The 22,824-nt window shown below is 35.2% G+C and overlaps 1 protein-coding gene across 1 annotated transcript in view; it reads right to left on the bottom strand.

Annotated features, from left to right (window-relative positions):
• Positions 1-22,824, bottom strand: part of BIRC6 (baculoviral IAP repeat containing 6) — a 268,208-nt gene that overhangs the window by 112,180 nt on the left and 133,204 nt on the right. The window contains 11 exon segments of the mRNA XM_029231389.1: positions 8,604-8,733; positions 9,213-9,356; positions 10,965-11,745; positions 12,755-12,976; positions 15,651-15,759; positions 16,007-16,263; positions 17,575-17,854; positions 20,051-20,251; positions 21,047-21,241; positions 21,389-21,485; positions 22,466-22,641. Of these exon segments, the coding sequence (XP_029087222.1) occupies positions 8,604-8,733; positions 9,213-9,356; positions 10,965-11,745; positions 12,755-12,976; positions 15,651-15,759; positions 16,007-16,263; positions 17,575-17,854; positions 20,051-20,251; positions 21,047-21,241; positions 21,389-21,485; positions 22,466-22,641 (2,592 nt within the window).

A 22,824-nucleotide genomic window follows, 5' to 3' on the forward strand; every position in this document is an offset into this window, starting at 1 on the left:
CTTCCAGGCAGGCTGTGCAACCCGCCACTGCCAGGGTCCCAGAATTCAGGGACACCTTCCCCGGGAGAACGCACGGCGCGCCTCGGGCTGGTGCAATGATACGCCGCCGCAGGCTCGCCCCGCCCTCCGTGCCCCTCCCTCCCCCTGGCCTGAGTGAGCCAGAGCCCCCGAAGCAGCTGCTCTTTTAACTCCGTCCTGTTCGAGCGAAGAACAGACGCCCTCCGGCGACCTACACGCAGAGGCAGGGCCCTATCCAAAACTGAGCCCCGGGAGCTGTGCGAACAAAGGAGAGAAAGGGAAATCTCTCCCAGCAGCCTCAGGAGCAGCGGATTAAAGCTCCACAATCAACTCGATATACCCTGCATCTGTGGAATACATGAATAGACAACGAATCATCCCAAATTAAGGAGGTGGACTGAGAGCAAGATTTATGATTTTTTCCCCTTTTCCTCTTTTTGTGTATGTGCATGCTTCTGTGTGAGATTTTGTCTGTATAGCTTTGCTTCCACCATTTGTCCGAGGGTCCTATCCGTGCGTTTTTTTCTTAAAAAAATTTTTTTTCTTAATAATTATTCTTTATTTTAATAACTTTATTTTATCTTACTTTATTTTATTTTATCTTTTCTTTCCCTCCCTCCCTCCCTCCTTTCCTTCCTTCCTTTCTTTCTTTCTCTCCCTTTTATTCTCAGACGTGTGGATTAAAGGCTCTTGGTGCTGCAGCCAGGAGTCAGTGCTGTGCCTCTGAGGTGGGAGAGCCGACTTCAAGACACTGCTCCACAAAAGACCTCCCAGCTCCACATAATATTAAACAGCGAAAATCTCCCAGAGATCTCCATCTCAACACCAGCACCGAGCTTCACTCAACAACCAGCAAACTACAGTGCTGGACACCCTATGCCAAAGAACTAGCAAGACAGGAACACAACCCCACACATTAGCAGAGAGGCTGCCTAAAATCATAGTAAGTCCACAGACACCCCAAAACACACCACCAGACGTGGACCTGCCCACCAGAAAGACAAGATCCAGCCTCATCCACCAGAGCACAGGCACCAGTTCCCTCCACCAGGAAGTCTACACAACCCACTGAACCAACCTTAGCCTCTGGGGACAGACACCAAAAACAACGGGAACTACGAACCTGCAGGCTGCAAAAAGGAGACCCCAAACACAGTAGGATAAGCAAAATGAGAAGACAGAAAAATACACAGCAGATGAAGGAGCAAGATAAAAACCCACCAGACCTAACAAATGAGGAGGAAATAGGCAGTCTACCTGAAAAAGAATTCAGAATAATGATAGTAAAGATGATCCAAAATCTTGGAAATAGACAAAATGCAAGAAACACTTAACAAGGACATAGAAGAACTAAAGATGAAACAAGCAATGATGAACAACACAATAAACGAAATTAAAAATACTCTAGATGGGATCAATAGCAGAATAACTGAGGCAGAAGAACGGATAAGTGACCTGGAAGATAAAATAGTGGAAATAATTACTGCAGAGCAGAACAAAGAAAAAAGAATGAAAAGAACTGAGGACAGTCTCAGAGACCTCTGGGACAACATTAAACGCACCAACATTCAAATTACAGGGGATCCAGAAGAAGAAGAGAAAAAGAAAGGGACTGAGAAAATATTTGAAGAGATTATAGTTGAAAACTTCCGTAATATGGGAAAGGAAATAGTTAATTAAGTCCAGGAAGCACAAAGAGTCCCATACAGGATAAATCCAAGGAGAAATATGCCAAGACATATTAATCAAACTGTCAAAAATTAAATACAAAGAGAACATACTAAAAGCAGCAAGGGAAAAACAACAAACAACACACAAGGGAATCCCCATAAGGTTAACAGCTAATCTTTCAGCAGAAATTTTGCAAGCCAGAAGGGACTGGCAGGACATATAAAGTGATGAAGGAGAAAAACCTACAACCAAGATTACTGTACCCAGCAATGATCTCATTCAGATTTGATGGAGAAATTAAAACCTTTACAGACAAGCAAAAGCTGAGAGAAGTTCAGCACCACCAAACCAGCTTTACAACAAATCCTAAAGGAACTTCTCTAGGCAAGAAACACAAGAGAAGGAAAAGACCTACAATAACGAACCCAAAACAATTAAGAAAATGGGAATAGGAACATACATATCGATAATTACCTTAAATGTAAATGACTAAATGCTCCCACCAAAAGACACAGATTGGCTGAATGGATACAAAAACAAGACCGATATATATGCTTGTCTACAAGAGACCCACTTCAGACCTAGAGACACATACAGACTGAAAGTAAGGGGATGGAAAAAGGTATTACATGCAAATGGAAACCAAAAGAAAGCTGGAGTAGCAATATTCATATCAGACAAAATAGACTTTAAAATAAAGACTACTAGAAGAGACAAAGAAGGACACTACATAATGATCATGGGATTGATCCAAGAAGAAGTTATAACAATTGTAAATATTTATGCCCCCAACATAGGAGCACCTCAATACATAAGGCAAATACTAACAGCCATAAAAGGGGAAATCGACGGAACACATTCATGGTAGGGGACTTTAACACCCCATTTTCACCAATGGACAGATCATCCAAAATGAAAATAAATAAGGAAACACAAGCTTTAAATGATACATTAAACAAGATGGACTTAATTTGTATTTATAGGACATTCCATCCAAAAACAACAGATTACACATTTTTCTCAAGTGCTCATGGAACACTCTCCAGGATAGATCATATCTTGGGTCACAAATCAAGCCTCGGTAAATTTTTAAAAATTGAAATTGTATCAAGTATCTTTTCCGACCACAATGCTATGAGACTAGATATCAATTACAGGAAAAGATCTGTAAAAAATACAAACACACGGAGGCTAAACAATACATTACTTAATAACGAAGTGATCACTGAAGAAATCAAAGAGGAAATAAAAAAATACCTAGAAACAAATGACAATGGAGACACGACGACCCAAAACTTATGGGATTCAGCAAAAGCAGTTCTAAGAGGGAAGTTTATAGCAATACAATCCTACCTTGAGAAACAGGAAACATCTTGAATAAACAACCTAACCTTGCACCTAAAGCAATTAGAGAAAGAAGAACAAAAAAAACCCCAAAGTCAGCAGAAGGAAAGAAATCATAAAAATCAGATCAGAAATAAATGAAAAAGAAATGAAGGAAACGACAGCAAAGATCAATAAAACTAAAAGCTGGTTCTTTGAGAAGATAAACAAAGTTGATAAACCATTAGCCAGACTCATCAAGAAAAAAAGGGAGAAGACTCAAATCAATAGAATTAGAAATGAAAAAGGAGAAGTAACAACTGACACTGCAGAAATACAAAAGTTCATGAGAGATTACTACAAGCAACTCTATGCCGATAAAATGGACAACCTGGAAGAAATGGACAAATTCTTAGAAAGGCACAACCTGCCAAGACTGAATCAGGAAGAAATAGAAAATATGAACAGACCAATCACAAGCACAGAAATTGAAACTGTGATTAAAAATCTTCCAACAAACAAAAGCCCAGGACCAGATGGCTTCAGAGGCGAATTCTATCAAACATTTAGAGAAGAACTAACATCTATCAGTCTCAAACTCTTCCAAAATATAGCAGAGGGAGGAACACTCCCAAACTCATTCTACGAGGCCTCCATCACCCTGGTATCACCCTGACAGCGAAATCAGACAAGGATGTCACAAAGAAAGAAAACTACAGGCCAATATCACTGATGAACATAGATGCAAAAATCCTCAACAAAATACTAGCAAACAGAATCCAACAGCACATTAAAAGGATCATACAACATGATCAAGTGGGGTTTATTCCAGGAATGCAAGGATTCTTCAATATATGCAAATCAATCAGTGTGATACACCATATTAACAAATTGAAGGAGAAAAACCATATGATCAGCTCAATAGATGCAGAGAAAGCTTTTGACAAAATTCAACACCCATTTATGATAAAAACCCTGCAGAAAGGAGGCATAGAGGGAACTTTCCTCAACATAATAAAGGCCATATACGACAAACCCACAGCCAACATCGTCTTCAGTGGTGAAAAACTGAAAGCATTTCCACTAAGATCAGGAACAAGACAAGGTTGCCCCCTCTCACCACTCTTATTCAACATAGTTTTGGAAGTTTTAGCCACAGCAATCAGAGAAGAAAAGGAAATAAAAGGAATCCTAATTGGAAAAGAAGAAGTAAAGCTGTCACTCTTTGCAGATGACATGATACTATACATAGAGAATCCTAAAGATGCTACCAGAAAACTACTAGAGCTAATCAATGAATTTGGTAAAGTAGCAGGATACAAAATTAATGCACAGAAATCTCTGGCATTCCTATACACTAATGATGAAAAATCTGAGAGTGAAATCCAGAAAACACTCCCATTTATCACTGCAACAAAAAGAATAAAATATCTAGGAATAAACCTACCTAAGGAGACAAAAGACCTGTATGCAGAAAATTATAAGACACTGATGAAAGAAATTTAAGATGATACAAATAGATGGAGAGATATACCATGTTCTTGGATTGGAAGAATCAACATTGTGAAAATGACTCTACTACCCAAAGCAATCTACAGATTCAATGCAATCCCTATCAAACTACCGCTGGCATTTTCCACAGAACTAGAACAAAAAATTGCACAATTTGTCTGGAAACACAGAAGACCCCGAATAGCCAAAGCAATCTTGAGAACGGAAAACGGAGCTGGAGGAATCAGGCTCCCTGACTTCAGACTATACTACAAAGCTACAGTAATCAAGACAGTATGGTACTGGCACAAAAAAAAGAAAAATATATCAATGGAACAGGACAGAAAGCCCAGAGATAAACCCACGCACATATGATCACCTTATCTTTGATAAAGGAGGCAGGAATGTACAGTTCAGAAAGGACAGCCTCTTCAATAAGTGGTGCTGGGAAAACTGGACAGGTACATGTAAAAGTATGAGATTAGATCACTCCCTAACACATGGATTAAAGACCTAAATGTAAGGCCAGAAACTATCAAACTCTTAGAGGAAAACACAGGCAGAATACTGTATGACATAAATCAGAGCAAGATCCTTTTTGACCCACCTCCTAGAGAAATGGAAATAAAAACAAAAATAAACAAATGGGACCTAATGAAACTTCAAAGCTTTTGCGCAGCAAAGGAAACCATAAAGAAGACCAAAAGACAACCCTCAGAATGGGAGAAAATATTTGCAAGTGAAGCAACTGACAAAGGATTCATCTCCAAAATTTATAAGCAGCTCATGCAGCTCAATAACAAAAAGCAAACAACCCAATCCAAAAATGGGCAGAAGACCTAAATAGACATTTCTCCAAAGAAGATATACAGATTGCCAACAAACACATGAAAGAATACTCAACATCATTAATCATTAGAGAAATGCAAATCAAAACTACAATGAGATATCATCTCACACCAGTCAGAATGGCCATCATCAAAAAATCTAGAAACAATAAATGCTGAGGAGGGTGTGGAGAAAAGGGAACACTCTTGCACTGCTGGTGGGAATGTGAATTGGTACAGCCACTATGGAGAACAGTATGGAGGTTCCTTAAAAAACTACAAATAGAACTACCATATGACCCAGCAATCCCACTACTGGGCATATACCCTGAGAAAACCATAATTCAAAAAGAGTCATGTACCAAAATGTTCATTGCAGCTCTATTTACAATAGCCAGGAGATGGAAACAACCTAAGTGTCCATCATCGGATGAATGGATAAAGAAGATGTGGCACATATATACAATGCAATATTACTCAGCCATAAAAAGAAACGAAATTGAGCTGCTTGTAATGAGGTGGATGGACCTAGAGGCTGTCATACAGAGTGAAATAAGTCAGAAAGAGAAAGACAAATACTGTACGCTAACACATATGTATTGAATCTAAGAAAAAAAATGTCATGAAGAACCTAGGGGTAAGACAGGAATAAAGACACAGACCTACTAGAGAATGGACTTGAGGATATGGGCAGGGGGAAGGGTAAGCTGTGACAAAGCGAGAGAGTGGCATGGACATATATACACTACCAAATGCTAGTGGGAAGCAGCCGCATAGCACAGGGAGATCAGCTCGGTGCTTTGTGACCACCTAGAGGGGTGGGATAGGGAAGGTGGAAGGGAGGGAGACCCAAGAGGGAAGAGATATGGGAACATATGTATATGTATAACTGATTCACTTTGTTATAAAGCAGAAACTAACACACCATTGTAAAGCACTTATACTCCAATAAAGTTGTAAAGAAAAATAATATTTTTTTAAATACAGGGGGAAAATGGGGGGAAAAAGGAACAGAGCTTCAGTGAGTTGTGAAACAACTTCAAGAGGCCTAATAAATGTGTAACTGGAATCACCAAAGAGAGGAGAGTGACAGGGAGACAGAATATATTTGAGAAACTAATAGCCAAAAAATTTCCAAATTTGATGAAATTTATACACCCACACAGATTCATGTCCAAAAACTCAAACCATAAGAAACATGAAGATAACTACAAGGTATATTATTTGATGATAATAATAATCAAATTGCTTAAAAACAGTAATAGAATTTAAAAAAAAGACACATAACCTTTATTATTTGAAAGCAGTATAGTTGAAAGCTATAGGCAGTGGGTAAAACTATGGCTTGAATAATTTTGGATTACTTGTTTTCATACATGTTAATAAAATACACATGCGCATGTTAATATATCCTAAGATATGGCTAAATATCACAAATACACCTTAAAGTACCAAAGCATTGCTAAACAAAGGTTAAACTCAGCACTTAGAAGTTTCGGATATTTGCTCAGGATAACTTTGTTGGACTTTTTACTAGGATGTACTATTCTTCCACAGCAATAAGTTTTATTTGTTAATTTTTAGTTAATAAAGGGAACTATTTTGTTAAGTATCCTAAATGACAGACCATGACATTTTAGAAAATAGTATTCATTTAAAGATAAATAAAAATGTTAAATTTCCAATTATTTTGTACTATGTCTATACTTTTCCATTATCAAGTTAATGTATGAAATCTCAAAAATTGAATTTTAGTACTCTTCCCCACTTCCTTCCTTCAATTAATTAATTTTAAAGTTTTTCTTCATCATGTAGAAGGCACAGTTTCAGAAAATTGAAATTTAGAAAAAAGTTTGCAAAGTCAAATTTTCACAAAGGTTTAGCTGTAACAGGTAAGGTGGACATTTTCAAATAAGAAAAAACTGTTACACATTTATAATATATTCTAACATTTTACTGTATAACATGTAAAAATGTAGGAAAGTATTATAATTTTATGCACACATTTCTGTTAGATGCAGTGTCTAAAACTGGTAAAGAACCTTTTCTACATTATTTTCTCAAAGTGATCATATCTGTTCATGTGGTTTAACTTACCATCTATGTACGTATGTATGGTAACAACTCCCAAATCACTTCAACTCAGTGTTTTATTCTACGTTTAGATTTCTATTTCCAACTAACAAATAGCGCCAGTTTTTTTTCTGGATACTCCTAACTTCTTTCAGTTATCAGTGTTGCTTAAAGACTTAAGTACCCCCTCTAATGTATACAGATAGAAACACACTGACTTATATTTAAATTAAAATGCAAACATTTAAAATTTTCAGTTTATTTTTTATTCTGACAACATACAAAAGATCATAAATACTCTGAGTGGTAGAATATATGTCCTGCTCACTTTTACATCCCTAGAAGAAATTACTGTGTTTACACATAGCAGATGCTCAATGAATTCATCACTGATTAGGATTTCTGAGAGGCAATAAACCCAAACTAACCACAGTCAATTTGTATTCTACCTCAAAAAAATGCTTTAACTTTAATAATTTATATCCTGTTTAAAGGTATCATTGGAGAGCTCTTGATAAACAGGGGAAACGTGCTCTCTGCCTTCTTCACTGTTATAAACAATAAGGTCACCAGCTGATTCTACCTACTGGCCACTCATTTCTCCCCTAGATTTAGTAAATGTTTATTACTTAGAATTCTGTCATGCAACCTAATACACTGTAATTCATCTACTATAAAACAGCCCAGGGTTTCCCTGGTGGCGCAGTGGTTGAGAGTCCGCCTGTCGATGCAGGGGACACAGGTTCGTGCCCCGGTCAGGGAAGATCCCACATGCCGCGGAGCAGCTGGGCCCGTGAGCCATGGCCGCTGAGCCTGCGCGTCCGGAGCCTGTGCTCCGCGACGGGAGAGGCCACAACAGTGAGAGGCCCACGTACCACAAAAAAAAAACACAAAACACAGCCTGATGGTTTATCATGAGAAAATTCCATCAATGGCTTCCCACAGCTTGTCTACATTTCCAACTGCCCATTCTGTCATTACTACACATAACAAACATGACAGCAAAAGAATTACAGGTGCTGGAATGTATTGTACATTTTGTCCACTGCATCATGCTTCTAAATGTGAAGCTACCTTGACCTTTTCTAGTCATTAAACGGTTGGTGAGTGAGTGAATGCAATAAAATTATAAAAATAATAAAATTCCTATATACATCTAACATAAAGTTAAAGAAACACAATTATTTAAATGTGACTTGCCTGACACCCTGTCAAGAACTTCCGATAATGTTGTTGAGACCGGCAAATGAAGTGTACGGAACTTGTGGCCTGCTCCATACATTGGATGCTGGATGACATGGCTAGTAGCATTAATTCTACCCTTGTACAGCTGGAAATAAATTTAAAAGAAATTAAGAAGGTTTTTTTTGAAATGTATATCATTATATAACAATTTCAGAAGCATAAAAAAACAAACAATTCAGTAATGCATACAAAAATGTAAAGAGTTTATTTTATATATTTCTTCAAATGTGGCATGTCTGCCATGCGATTTGTTCATCATACTTTGCACTGGCTCTATTGTACCTAATAATCTGTCAATACCCCCCCCCAAATCAAATTATACTATTCATGGCAAGTTACAACTAGGTTATTTTGGACAGAGAGGGTTAGCTGAGATTTTTAAGTCCTATCCTTAAGTATAAAGGTTGTGCTAGTTTCACTTTGCTAGCACAACCTCTGGTTTCTAATTTCATTTCATTTCATTAGAAATTAGAACAGAGATAACTGAAAGCTCTGACATGAAAACATAAAATATTTTTACACACAGCTCATCATAAAGATTTAATTTAATTGTTAAATACTCACTGGGCAGGGAGACTGAAGAAACATTGTCACTTTCTCATCCTCTAACATCAGTTGCAAAAATAATCTACGTACAAACCCTGAAATGTTCCCTGATGTTGGAAGGTTCCCTCTTTGAGGAGATGTCTGAAATAGTTCACAGAGAACCTGGCAAAGTGAGAGATTTAAAAAGTTAAATGAGGTATTTACCTGCAGCTTTGTATTTTAAAGAACAAAGAGGAAATTTAAAATGTGGATTAATAAGTGTATTTGAATTCATCAAATCAGCAATTAAAGATTATACGGAAGTAGACAAAAAGTTAAAAGTGAAATACAAATTTCTGTGGATGAGAGAAGTTACTACTACAGGGTTTTCACATAATAAATACCCAGCAAAACCAACTTAATTTTAACTTCAGTCAATATCAATGTGGTTACAATACAACAAAAATTTTGAAAAAATATATTAAAAATATAAAACAAAGCCTTAACAAAAAGCTAAGTGATGATTATTAGGCCAGAAGACAACGGAACACAAAGTTTCATACTACCCACAGGCACAAACCAAACTGTGAAATGTCCATATTCAAGGACTTGGTTAAAATTGGTAATTTAAGCATTTCTTTCAAATTAGACACATTAAGTAGATACAGTTTCCCAATAATTAATTACTTTATGCAACAAAGTACCTTCCTCTTCTTAAAGTTAAATCATTCAGTATTTTTTGAAAATTATGATAGCTCATCCTTCTAGATTCTAAAATTATGATAGCTCATCCTTCATTAATAGTTTAACCTGAATAAGCACTATCAAATAAGGGGGTAAAAATAGAAGCTGGTTCCTATTTATTGGTGTCTACCATGTCTCAGACAGGCTCTATGCTAGATACTTCATATACATTATCATATTTAATCCTCTCAAAAGAAGAAAACCTTTTGACAGGCAGGTATTACTATCTCCATTTTACAGTTTAAACAACTTGCTGAAGATCACAACAGACAGAAAGCAGCAGAAACTGGCAAAAAGCAACTAGAATTATGCTCCAGATAACTCCAGCTTTCAAGATTTTTGGCTCTGTGGACTTAATACAATAAGATCATCTTTCATACCTTTAATGTGATTTGTCAGGAGTCTCCTATCTGAAACTTATTCTAATGTCTGCTTCACTAGAAGCAAATCAACAGCTCTAACAATCCGGTTACTATAAAATGCAATGCCTCAATGCTGTGAGGCACCTGATGGCCACCTTCAAGCGGTCAATCCTGTTCCAATAGCTGAAGCGTTGTTTTTTTGTTTTTAATATTTTTATTTATGTATTTATTTGGCTGTGCCGGGTCTTAGTTGTGGCATGCGAACTCTTAGTTGCAGCATGTGGGACCTAGTTCCCTGGCCAGGGATCGAACCCAGGCCCCCTGCATTGGGAGCACGGAGTCTTAGCCACTGGACCACCAGGGAAGTCCCTGAAGCGTTGTTCTTTGATTAGGGGCAGTTTTTTAAAAGGAGGAATGTATGATCTTTAGCTAGAATCTCCATGAATTTGTCCATCATTCATCAGAAAGAATAACTGATTTATGTAACAGCTGAGGAGGGAGGAGATATCAGTACTTAATTTTAATTATGGTTTAAATTCCAATCCTTAAATGCAACCAACCCCAAACCTCACCATCACCTGGCCTTACTACCTGACCCTTTCTGAGCTAATTTCAAGAGTGCCACGTGACAGCACGTTACAATAATAAAAGACACTGGAACATAAGCCAGTTTTTCTACTCTTACCTGGGCCATCAGCTTTTGATTATTAGGGTGACATGAAATGCACTGCAGAAAGAATGCAACAGTTGCATTCTCAATTGCTGTCCTCTGTTGAGTAGTCAATCCTGTTGTAGCAGCTGAAGAAAGAGAAGCTGGTCTTGCACTGGCCTGTTGTGCACCTAAATTATGTCCTCCAGAAATGCACCCAGAGTGACACAATAAAAACAGAAGCGCTGTCCACAGCGGATTGACTTCAGACCCACCAAGCCAGTCTTTCATAATATGGCTATTGCCAACTTCTGTCAAAAACCTAAGAATAGGAGCAACCAGGTCTGCTGTGATAGGCATCTTATTACATTGTTGTGGAACGTGATGCCGCCTGAGTTTGTCCTGGGAAATATCTATTGATTGAGCAATGCTTTCAGAATAAGAAATGTGGCTAAAACAGAAACTAGCCAGACTCCTCACAAGAAGAGAAGGCAAACCTGAGTCCAGTAATTGTTTGATAGCTTCTGGAGATTGAGAAGAGGAAGCAAGGGTTGCCAAATGTGATTCAGTTAGTGCAAGAGGTGCTTGTGCGTTTTTAGAGTCATCTGTTAAAGATGAACTAAGATCTTGCTTTTTGCTATCATCTGTCATGGACAGTCCATGGTGACACTGCATTGGAGGAGGGGTAATTCCCATCCAGCCCATAAGCAAAGAAAAATAACTTGGGTGTATGTGGCACATCGAGCAAAGTAGACTGTCAACAGCTTTCTTCAAAACCATGTTGCAGGAAAGAGACATGGACCAATTAAAAAGTAACCTAGGGAATAAAAGATACCATGTTAACAATATATACATATATTTAGTATGACCTCATTGTCAATTATTTCTACTAGAAATCACTTTCATGAAAATTATATAGTTTGACGTTCAATATAACAACACTGTAATGTTTCAGGAAGACTGTGATAAACATCATTAAGTACTTCAGTATATTGGAAGTTAGATGTGTAAAATGAGTATAGAAAACCAAGAGATCTATATCAAAATGGTTCTACCATTCTCTGTGTGACCTCAAAACAATGACATAAAGAAACAATTAAAAAAATTATACCTAAGAAATGTCTAGACTGAATTTGACATTATTAATGGCTTTAATTCATATCTGCAAAATGAAAACTGTTAGCAAGTTTCACTAATAAGTCATGGATTATGCCAACTGTTAGGACCAAATATGAAAATGACAAACTAGAGCACAAAAAGCCAACCTTTTAAGAGTCATGGAACTCTTCAGAAATAAATTATTATATTTTGCTATAGACTTAGCAGTTATTAGGCAGTCAGCTCAACAAAGCCTTAACTGAGTATGGTGAAGAAATGTGGGTTAAGTGGAAACTACTTGTCAAAAGAGCAATCATAAACAGCCATCTAAAAAAAAGTAAAAACAACCAATTGTAAAAACTGTCTAAAGTTGTCTCTCAAAATTTCTAGCTACACTTTCCCTCCAAAGTTGCATATTAAAGATAAAAGAATCTGGCAGGTAAATTTGCAGATGAGAATAAACATTATGACCTGCAGGAGAATATATTAAACATTCCAATTTTAGGTGGGAAAAGCAGCAATGACACTAATGTAGCTTCTTAAAACTTGAAGATAAATTAATTAAATTTGTGTAGCATCTCATTTCGAACTTATACTGATTATACTTAACTAGTACTTTTTGAAGTATTATTTTTATATAAATAAAAATGTAAAATGCTGTTTCATCAAGTAAAAATCTAAAGTGATCTAGTACTGGGGGAAAAGAGAATTTCACAAATCATACTTACTCAAAGAGCTCTCGGTCTAGCAGTGCTGGTAAATCATACTCTACCAGCAGCTCATAACTGTGCCACAGAATTGCTGCTACACAGTGCAAGTGAGAAGGAGATGGCATCAAAAGACCATACTCTATTGTTGAAGAGTTAGGACACATGTAGCTCATCCTGCCACTTCTTTTCATAGCAGCCACTCTTGCAGAATCACTGACCCATTTTAACAAGGCCTGAATTCTTAAAAGAAGAAGATGAATTTGAATAACCAATTATACTCCAGCTGACACTTAATACAGATAAATACCACCACTGCATGTAAGCAATGTATTTATAGGAATAATATACTGATTTTTCTCAATAGTTTTAATATATCAATAAAATAGGAGGGAAAAGGAATTATACAATCAGTAAGGTCATAGTAACTCTAATTTTCCAAAACCCTACCAACCTTAAGCAATGAAAATGTTTGAGATAACTCAAGTCTAATTCAGCAAATAATCATTGATTCTTACCTCATTTATGACAGAATATATAAATATCTAGAATTACAGGATACACAGCTTAAAAAAACTCACTCTGTCCTCTAAATTTTCACTCACCTTGTAACAAATCCACATACCACAGAGCAGTGATCTGGGGCCAGTTCTTCATTGGGCAGAATTTCATGCAATACAGCATGAAATGTTTCACAACTCTGGCCCCCAAGCATTAAATACTAGTAGTAGCCACCCACCCTCTTTGACTCTGACAACAGAATAGCCCCAACATATGTTCTTTTTCAAGTGCCACTCTACACTCAATCCCCTAGAGCTGGAGACCACAAAATGAAAGCAAAAGGCTTTTTAAAGCAGTAATGCTTCGGAGTTTGTATTTTGGGGGGGGTGGGAGGTGAGACTTATTGTCAAGTTCTTAAAACACTGTATTTATCTTTGTTTTTGTTTACTTTTAAATGTCTAGTTTAGAGCACAAGATTCTCTGCTTCAGGGTAAAAGAAATGGGAATTGGAACGCATATAATACTACTTAATCCCTCTCTCTACCTTGAAGGACTGAAGGGTAAGATGCTTTAAATTTCATATGACAGGACATAAGGACAAGTCATAGAAAAAGAAGGGAGATGAGGCAATTACAGAAGAGTAACATTTTCTAGAAAAAAAGCAGCCAACAATCTTGTCATTAATGTTAGTTCTGAAACATTCTGAAATATTTACATTTGCATTAATGCTAAGAAAATAATCTTAAATGCAATTTTCTTCTTATGATAAAAATTTTTTTAAATAATCACAAGAGATTTAAAGAAACCTATTCTAGAAAAATATTTAGCACATATTTTTAATGTATTTTTAAATCCTATTAACAATTATGAATTGACATAAATTCGTATTTACTTTGTCAAAAATACTCCAGTATATTTTTAAATATAATACAGGTATCACATAGTTTATATAAAGCAAAAAGTTTAATGGAAAGGAAGTCAGCCTATTTAATATTTTAAAGTTATCCTGCTGAAACTAATTATACTTTGTTCAATATGTTCTTTAAATATTTTTAATCCAGAGAACCTGAAAGCAATGAGCCTAAACTAAGTGAAAGCTATTACATTACCAGAGATTAAGTAGCAATTTTTCCGAGATGCCTTCACTGTCTGGCACTCTAATTCATACCCTTAAGTCTGACCTTCATAAATCTTCCCTTATGAGTGACACTGCTCTGTCTTCTCAGTCCTGAGGGCACAAGCTGGACTCAATAAACTTTACCTCTCTAGTATTAGCACAATGTCAAGCATATAGCAACTACTTGGTAAATAGCTATAAAATGAGTAAGCACCCACAAAAAATAATCTGTTAATAATTTATGAAGTAAGACATTTAATAACATACCAAATGATTTCATTTTAAACACAAACTAATAACAATATTAAAGAATATTAATTGGATATAAAATATTCAATATACTTCAAAGGATATTAACTCAGGAAACAATCTCTAGTATGAAGATAATTTATATTATTTATAGAATCACACACTCTATAAATATGTTCTCCAGATACAGATGATATACATAAAACCAGAGAATGCCAAAGTATCATTCAAAAATTTATCAACTAAAACATTTTTCAAAATTACTTGGAGTCCCTATCAATTTGGAGGTAAAAGACATCAAGGAAGATCTACACTAGTAAAACTCATCTAAAATTACCTATAACGAAAGATCACTAAACATTTAGGTGAAACATTCAGATATTATTTACTTGGTATGACAGTGTTTCATTTTGTGGTAGGAAGCAGGAGAAAGAGGGTAAGGAGTATATGAAAAGTTGTCTGTGAATAATATAATCAATAGCAATAAGTAATCAATAAAAACAAACATTATTACTATTAACAAAATACTCCAAGTACCTAATATGGACACAATATTCCTATATTTCTACATGTTTAGTAATACCTAAGCTTAACTTTTACGAAAAGATCTAAAAAGAAAGCATTCCAGGACTTGCCAGTGGTGCACTAGTTAAGAATCCACCTGCCAATGCAGGGGACACGGGTTTGAGCCCTAGTCTGGGAAGATCCCACATGCTGCGGAGCAGCTAAGCCTATGCACCACAACTACTGAGCCTGTGCTCTAGAGCCCGCGAGCCACAACTACTCAGCCCGCGTGCCACAACTACTGAAGCCCGTGCTCTGCAATGAGAAGCCACCACAATGAGAAGCCCATGCAACACAATGAAGAACAGCCCCCACTCGCTGCAACTAGAGAAAGCCCACGAGCAGCAATGAAGACCCAACGCAGCCAAAAGTAAATAAACTAATTAATTTAAAAAAAGAAAAATAAAGCATTCCAAGTAACATTCACTACATGTGATTGTGTGTATGTGTGTCCTCATATGAAAACTGAGATCACCACATACCTACCTGTCTTTTGTTCCAGGATCCTGAGTTGTCCCAAGCTGGTAAAGAATATCTATCGTAGAGTCAGAAGAGAGTCCATTCAGTCTTCCAAAAAGTAAAGGGCTATTCAAATCTTGCAACAAAGAATCAAAAGGAAAAATTTGCTAAATAAGCAAATGGGATGAGAAGATTTGCTCAAGCTAATCTTAAATTATTCATTAAAAATAACTTCTGTAAATTTCAACAACAAAAACAAAACTCCAAAAATAATGAAGCCATAATGGAAGTTAATTTCAGAAACAGAATTAATCACAAATATCACATAGTTCAACTGTCATTATTTTGCAGATATGTAAAAATTAAAATATCAAAATTGTCACCTGTAGGATCACTGCCTGATGCTGCACAATTTCTCAGAAGAATGTCTATAAGCTTCAGGCCAATTCTAGTGGACTGCAGTCCTATCTTTACAAGCACAACCTCAATGTTGGGTGAATGCATTCCACAGTATGGAGACATCAGTAAGGCAGCACAAGTCTGTAGCAGATTAGCAGTAGGTGCAGCTGCACTTGCCATCATTCCTTCCAGATCACTTATGTGAGTAAGGCAATGATGTAATAACCGTAACCATCCAATACTGCAATACACAACACAAAATGGCCTATACGGGTAAATTTAAGTAGCTTAAATTACTTCAGGGGTAAAACAAAACTTCTCAAAGATCAGCATGTTGTGGATGGACCTAAAGATTGCCATACTGAGTGAAGTAAGTCTGACACGGAAAGACAAATATCATACAATATCGCTTATATGTGGAGTCTAAAAAAAAGGGGTACAAATGAACTTATTCACAAAACATAAGTAGAGTCATGGATGTAGAAAACAAACTTATGGTTCCCAGGGGGTAAGCTGGGGGAGGGATAAATTGGGAGATTGGGATTGACATATATACACTACTATATATAAAATAGATAACTAATAAGAACCTGCTGTATAGCAAGGGAACTCTGCTCAATACTCTGTAATGACCTACACGGGAAAAGAATCTAAATAAAAAACAAGGAGAGGATATGTATTAAAAAAAAAAATTCCTTGTGACTTATAAAGCAGAAAAAAAAGAAAGAAAAAAACGAAAAGATCAGCATGTTGTATTTCGTAAGTAGCACCAATCTACGTTAAAAAATACTTTTAGAATACTGTAACATCAATAAAGAATTAAACACACTGTAAGTTTCCCCTATAACATAAAAAAATACTTAAGTGCTAGTAGCATTTAGGAATCATGAACTTCCTTTTTATTTAATTAGTCAGGAAATGTTTTTGTATATACATATATTTATATGCATGAATATAAACTGCAAAGGATCATAGAATTGCAAAACTGTGAAGTCTTGGCAGCTCAAAAATAAAAAAGAAATCCTAAATTTTTTTGTCAGGTAAAACTTATATTAAGACAATCTATAAAATTTTCAACCATCAAACGTTACCAGAAGAATGTAAATTAAAGGATATATTCAGGTCCTTCTTTGTTTGGTCAGTTTGTATGGTTCAAATCTAACCCTCTGCAGACTGGCAACTTAGGAATGACCATATAGGGCTAGGTGCCTATCTATATGATCAATTTGTATGCTTCAGATGTATTCTTGGGGATAGGCATTTGGAAATGCTTACATAAGACTACAATCCAAAGAACTGGAACCCACACCCACATATACCACATTGTGGATCATCCCAAGGATTAAACACACATAAATCTCAATTTTAACCAGCCTCAAGGTTTTGCTTCTATAGAATTATTCTTTATGACACTTAATAAAATTATGATATTATTTAGATACCTATGGAACAAAGAATTTCCTAAACTCTTAAAAAAAAAAAACAAAAACACAGTATAAACAATTTTATGAAAAGCACAGAAAGTTTTTTTTAAGAATGAGAAACCACATACCTTGTTTTGGATACCTGATCTTCAGATGGAAGAAAAGGATTATTAACTGTTGCTGAAGAAGTGGTACCAAAAGCAGTGAGGCCCAGTAATTTAATTTGTGAAAGGCCTAATGTGCTGGCATCTCGTGGACGATGAAGTCTAAGGCAGACAGCAGAAGCTACTTCAGCTTTTACAAGCTGAATTTTTATGTAGGTGAGACCACTTGTGACAACAGGAGTGGATAATGGTAGCATATTTACCCCATCTGCACTTACTTCAACAGACACTGAGGATGGGCAGGCTACAGGAAGAGAAAATTGAGCAATTACTAAAGGAAAAGTAAACCAGAGTTCATATTTTAGTGGCAATCCCAGTAAAACAGCTTTCAGTTATATTCATTATGAACTCATAAAAAGAAAATGTATACACCAAGTCATACTTTGTCACTGACTTTCACCATAATTGATTTTACAGCTATTATATGAAATTCACAGTATAATAAAAATTGTATTTAAAAAATTCTAACATTAACCTAAAAAAGAGTAACTGAAGATATGCAATCCACATGTACTTAATTCGCTCCAAGAAAAGAAAAATAGGCAATTACTTACTCTATTATTTCTACTTTACTCAGAATTATCACCAACAATATGGTGATTAATATGCTATGGTTTACTGTTGTAAATTGGGAGGAATGTAACTTAAAAAATACTTTTTCACAAACTCATTATTTCACTACTACCATATTGCTATGATTTTAAACACAGTTGAATTTAGAAATTGCTTTTGCCTCTAATCTGTTTTTGCCTTTCAAAATTTAAACAAACATCCAGAATACTTAAAAATAAAACCATTTCCTGCTAAAATTTAAGGAGGCCCAATGAAGTAATAACTGGCAGCTGTTATGGGAAAATTTCTTTCTCACAAACATGGAAGCCCATATAATAAATTTATCTATCAACTAAAACAACCTTTGAACTTTGACTTTAATTTCAACTGTAAAATTAGGAAGTAACTTTTATTATATGCCAATTACACCCCTGGTTTACACTGAGAACTAGACAAGTCACATCAATTTTTAAATTTAATCTTACCTTTTGAGATAAGTATTATCCACATTATTTAATCTCTTTGAATCTGTCAATACAAACTGACAAAGAGATTAAATAATTCAAACCCCCAAATGAACAAAGGACACATTTTATATTCAAGCCCATGTTTGATTCTAAAGGCTATGTTATTTCCACTGAAACACACTATATCTTCAGTTTCTGCTCCAATCCAAAACCAAAATTACTAATCACACTTGTATTGGAGAACACCTAACCTACTGATTTTTCATAATGTACAGAGTTCTCCATTGTAACATCCTTCCTGTCCCAACTCCTATGTGCAAATTCTAGCTACACTCCAAAGCCACCATTCCACATGAACCACTTTCTCCTTCTGAATAAAAGGAGCTTCCTCCTCATCTTAGATTATCCCCCTAAGTCTTACACTGACTTATATTTTGCCATGTAATATAGTTATTTTTGACCTGCTAAAACACTGTGCATTAGTCTATTTTTCTTCTGCCATTTTATTCATTTCATTATATCTATTTTTATCTAACATGTGGATTCCATAACTGTATTAGAGTATAATAATCTAATCTTGCAAATAAGTGGAAAAATTGATTCTTCCAAATATGCCAGGTGTCTACAAAATTCCCTATAGTTCTTCATTAAATTACTGAGTGACATATGATAGCAATGAGAATCAATCAATGAAGATAAATGACTGTGACAACTTCAACAATTCTGTACAAATTATTATATTTATATTGAAAGAATCTGGGGACCCTCATAAACTTAAAATAGTACTTCATATTCCTTCATGAATACTTAAAGGAGTTCCTGCTCCTTTTAATGTACAACTTGTTTTCTAAAAATTCTTTTCAATTATTTAACGTTGCAAAGTCACAACAAAATGTATTCAATGAAAATGCATCAAATGAATGATACTCAAAATATTAAAAATCTAAAGATCATAAATATTCAAAATATCACACTCAAAGTATTAAGGCAGATGTAATTACCTTACAATGGGAAGGGGAATCTATGCTAATTTCACATTACAGAGCTAGGACTGAGGACTACCTAGAAAAACTAAGACTGCTGTCTACAGCTGTATAAACTAACTCATTTTATCTTAATGCTATATAGATAGCTTCATAAATTTGAGGGAAGAGGAAAGGCAAAATAACATATAGCTAGAATATATTTGTTTAAATTTCATCACACACTCTATTTGTTTCAGGGGAATAGCCATGTCAATTCATTTGATGGGAAATGATTTGGTGGTAGTGTTAAATATTATATTAAAACTGTTCAAAATTAAGCAATCTGGAAATTGTATCTAAGTTAATCACTGTTTGCTAAGTATTCTTCTCATTTTTTAAATGCTTCTAAATTATAGTTCATTTTCATGATGGATCTTTACAAAAAATATTACTCACTTGCAAGAGATGCAAGGTGAGGTTGGATATGTATCTCTTTAAGAAGCACTGCTGCAGGAAGGTGAATGGTAAGGTCGCACCAAGCCTCCTCTGGCAGAAAGATGTAGGACCAAGCAGCAGAGCGAGCTCTTCTATGGGGTGGTGTGGCCTGCAAAAGCACCTCAGCTGGTTGGGCAGTAGGACTGCTAGATGTGATTGTACCTACAGAAGTATTTTAAATAAAATAAAAACTTGCAAAAGAAACCCAATAAGGCATCAAGAACTATTCAAACCATAATAATTACACTAGAAAAATTAGCTAAAAACATGAACATTTAATACTATGAACGTACTTAATACATTTAGCATAATTTGTTACAGTATTCACAAAACCTCAGGACATCCAGTCAACTGGCAAGGCAACAAATTCACTGTTAACTGCTGCCTAATTTCTATGCACTAACATGTCAAATGAAAACTAAACTAGCAACAACAAATCTAGCACAGTAATTCTCAAATGATTTAAGTAAAAAACAATGTCCAATACAGGCTTCAGCTTGAAAATAATCACCTTTATTCTAAATTGTCAATATTCATGAGTTAGAAATATGAAAAGAAAAATATAAAAAGAAACTATGTAGAATGGAAAAAAAGAATAACTATATAAATCTGAAACTTCAAAAAAAAAAAAGTACCACTCCAAATAAGAAGGAATAAGTCCTTTAAAACTAACATTTACAATGAAAACTGACATAAGAATCTACTACTTAGTTTCATAAATTGTGTTCTATTTAAACTCAGAAATAAAAACAAATTTTACTACTAAAGAACAATTAAAAACTTCCTTCTAATCAGTAGAATGTTTGGAAAACTACTACCTTTAAAATCAATGGCTTGTAATTGAAATGGTGATACTGTAACACAATCAACTTACTTTGACAACTATTTTTGCTTCATACCAGCCAATTAACTACTACTTAAATTCATACCCATAAGATGAAATAACTCTTTTCTTACCCAGGGGTGCAAAGTTATGGATCCCTTCTGCATTGTCAGGCTCAGAAGCTAGTATTCGTGTTTTCAAAGTGCTGTCAACAGCTTTATTCGGACCAGAGTCAAGAAATTTCATAATAGTTGATACCATACTTCTTGCAGTGTTTACAATAGCCCTTGTACTAGTAACCATATTGTTGCAAATGAGCTGAACACCACCTAAATTTAAAGAGAATACTATATGAAAATTATCTTAACATAGATGATTTGACATTGAGTCAACTTTCACAGAAGACTACAAAAATAAGAACATAATTTACTATCAAATGGTTACACTTAAATGACAGTTTTGTAACTTTGTCTTACCCATATCGTGGAATGCTTTCAAGGCATCACTAGTATCCAGTACTCTCAAAATGAACCACAATAATGGTTCAGATAACTGGCAAGTAGCGAGAGAGCCCTAAAAAAAAACCATACATTTATACTGTGATTTTTAAAAGGTGATTATTAATTTCCTGTGAATTAGGACAACTAAATTTCTTATTGAATGTAATATTCTTTTACAGTTAGTTATTATAAAATGGCAACCTTAACCTAAATCACTAAATACAAAATGTCTGCCAAAATATTTAGGAAATCTTAACCTGAATCAAAAAGGAAGTGAACAGTCTCCTCTCTGAACTCAGCATTTTTTGCATCTGTGTTTACCTACTATTATCATTTTCTACCTTAAATTAATGTGCATCGATTTTGTTTTCGAGTAGACACTACTTTCATTTAAAAATGTATCCTCCTCAAATATCTTTGTATCTTCCAATGGGGAAATATATATACACATGCAATGTATATTTATGAAAATGATAATTATATACTGACAAATAGAAGATTCCTTAAGAAACTGTTCTAAAATCTGCTTTTGAAAAAAATGGTAAATGGACTAGAAATTAAAACAATCACACTGGCTCCTAAAATCTCATTTTTTAAAAAGGAAATTTAAAAAGTAGTAACATTCTAACCTATTTCTCTTTTAAAATTACCCTAACCCCTTTTAACTGAAAGGAAACTAAATATGTAACTTAAGCTTGAAAAAAAATACTCATATTAAATTTTCATATGTAACATCTACGAAGAACATGTTGGTTTTCAACTATGCTATGGTTAGGGAAAAGGAAAGAACTACTTCTTAAGACAATGGAAAGAAAATCTAAAATTTTAAAGTATGTTAAACATTTTATTCTTACATCACTGTAGTCATCTTTGACAGTTTCAAGGAAACTTTCCTCTCCAACTTATACTAGTAATCTATAGTTCTCACCTGCTGACTCCGTTCATTTTCCAACATATAACTAGAATACTCTTGTCTCTGTCTTACAACTAATTCTCTGCTCCCATTGCTAGTAACTACTTAAATTACTGCAGTTGTTGCTGGATTGAACTTACCTGTCTGCCCATATATCCACAGGCCATGTAGGTTAAAATTGGCTGCAGCATCATGTGAACTGTAGAAGCTTTTTTACTAAGTGTTGTCAGTATGGTAAATAATCCATCCCCAACTGATATGGCATCTAACCCACCATGAAAGTTTTCGTGTTTGGTGAGATGTAATCCACTTGCCCCTAGTTTAAATAAAAAGATGACACATTTTTAAAAAGCATATCCTTAAAAACCATAATAATTAAAATAGAGCCTTAAAAGCCATTTTACCCCCAAACCACTGAAGGATGGGTACATAAAAGCTATGTGTGTGTGTGTATACATATACACATATCTAGAAATTAAAATATCTCTCATAACATTCA

Source organism: Monodon monoceros, unplaced genomic scaffold (genome assembly GCF_005190385.1).
Source record: "Monodon monoceros isolate NGI ecotype Baffin Bay Population unplaced genomic scaffold, NGI_Narwhal_1 Super_Scaffold_19, whole genome shotgun sequence".
Lineage (NCBI taxonomy): Eukaryota > Metazoa > Chordata > Mammalia > Artiodactyla > Monodontidae > Monodon > Monodon monoceros.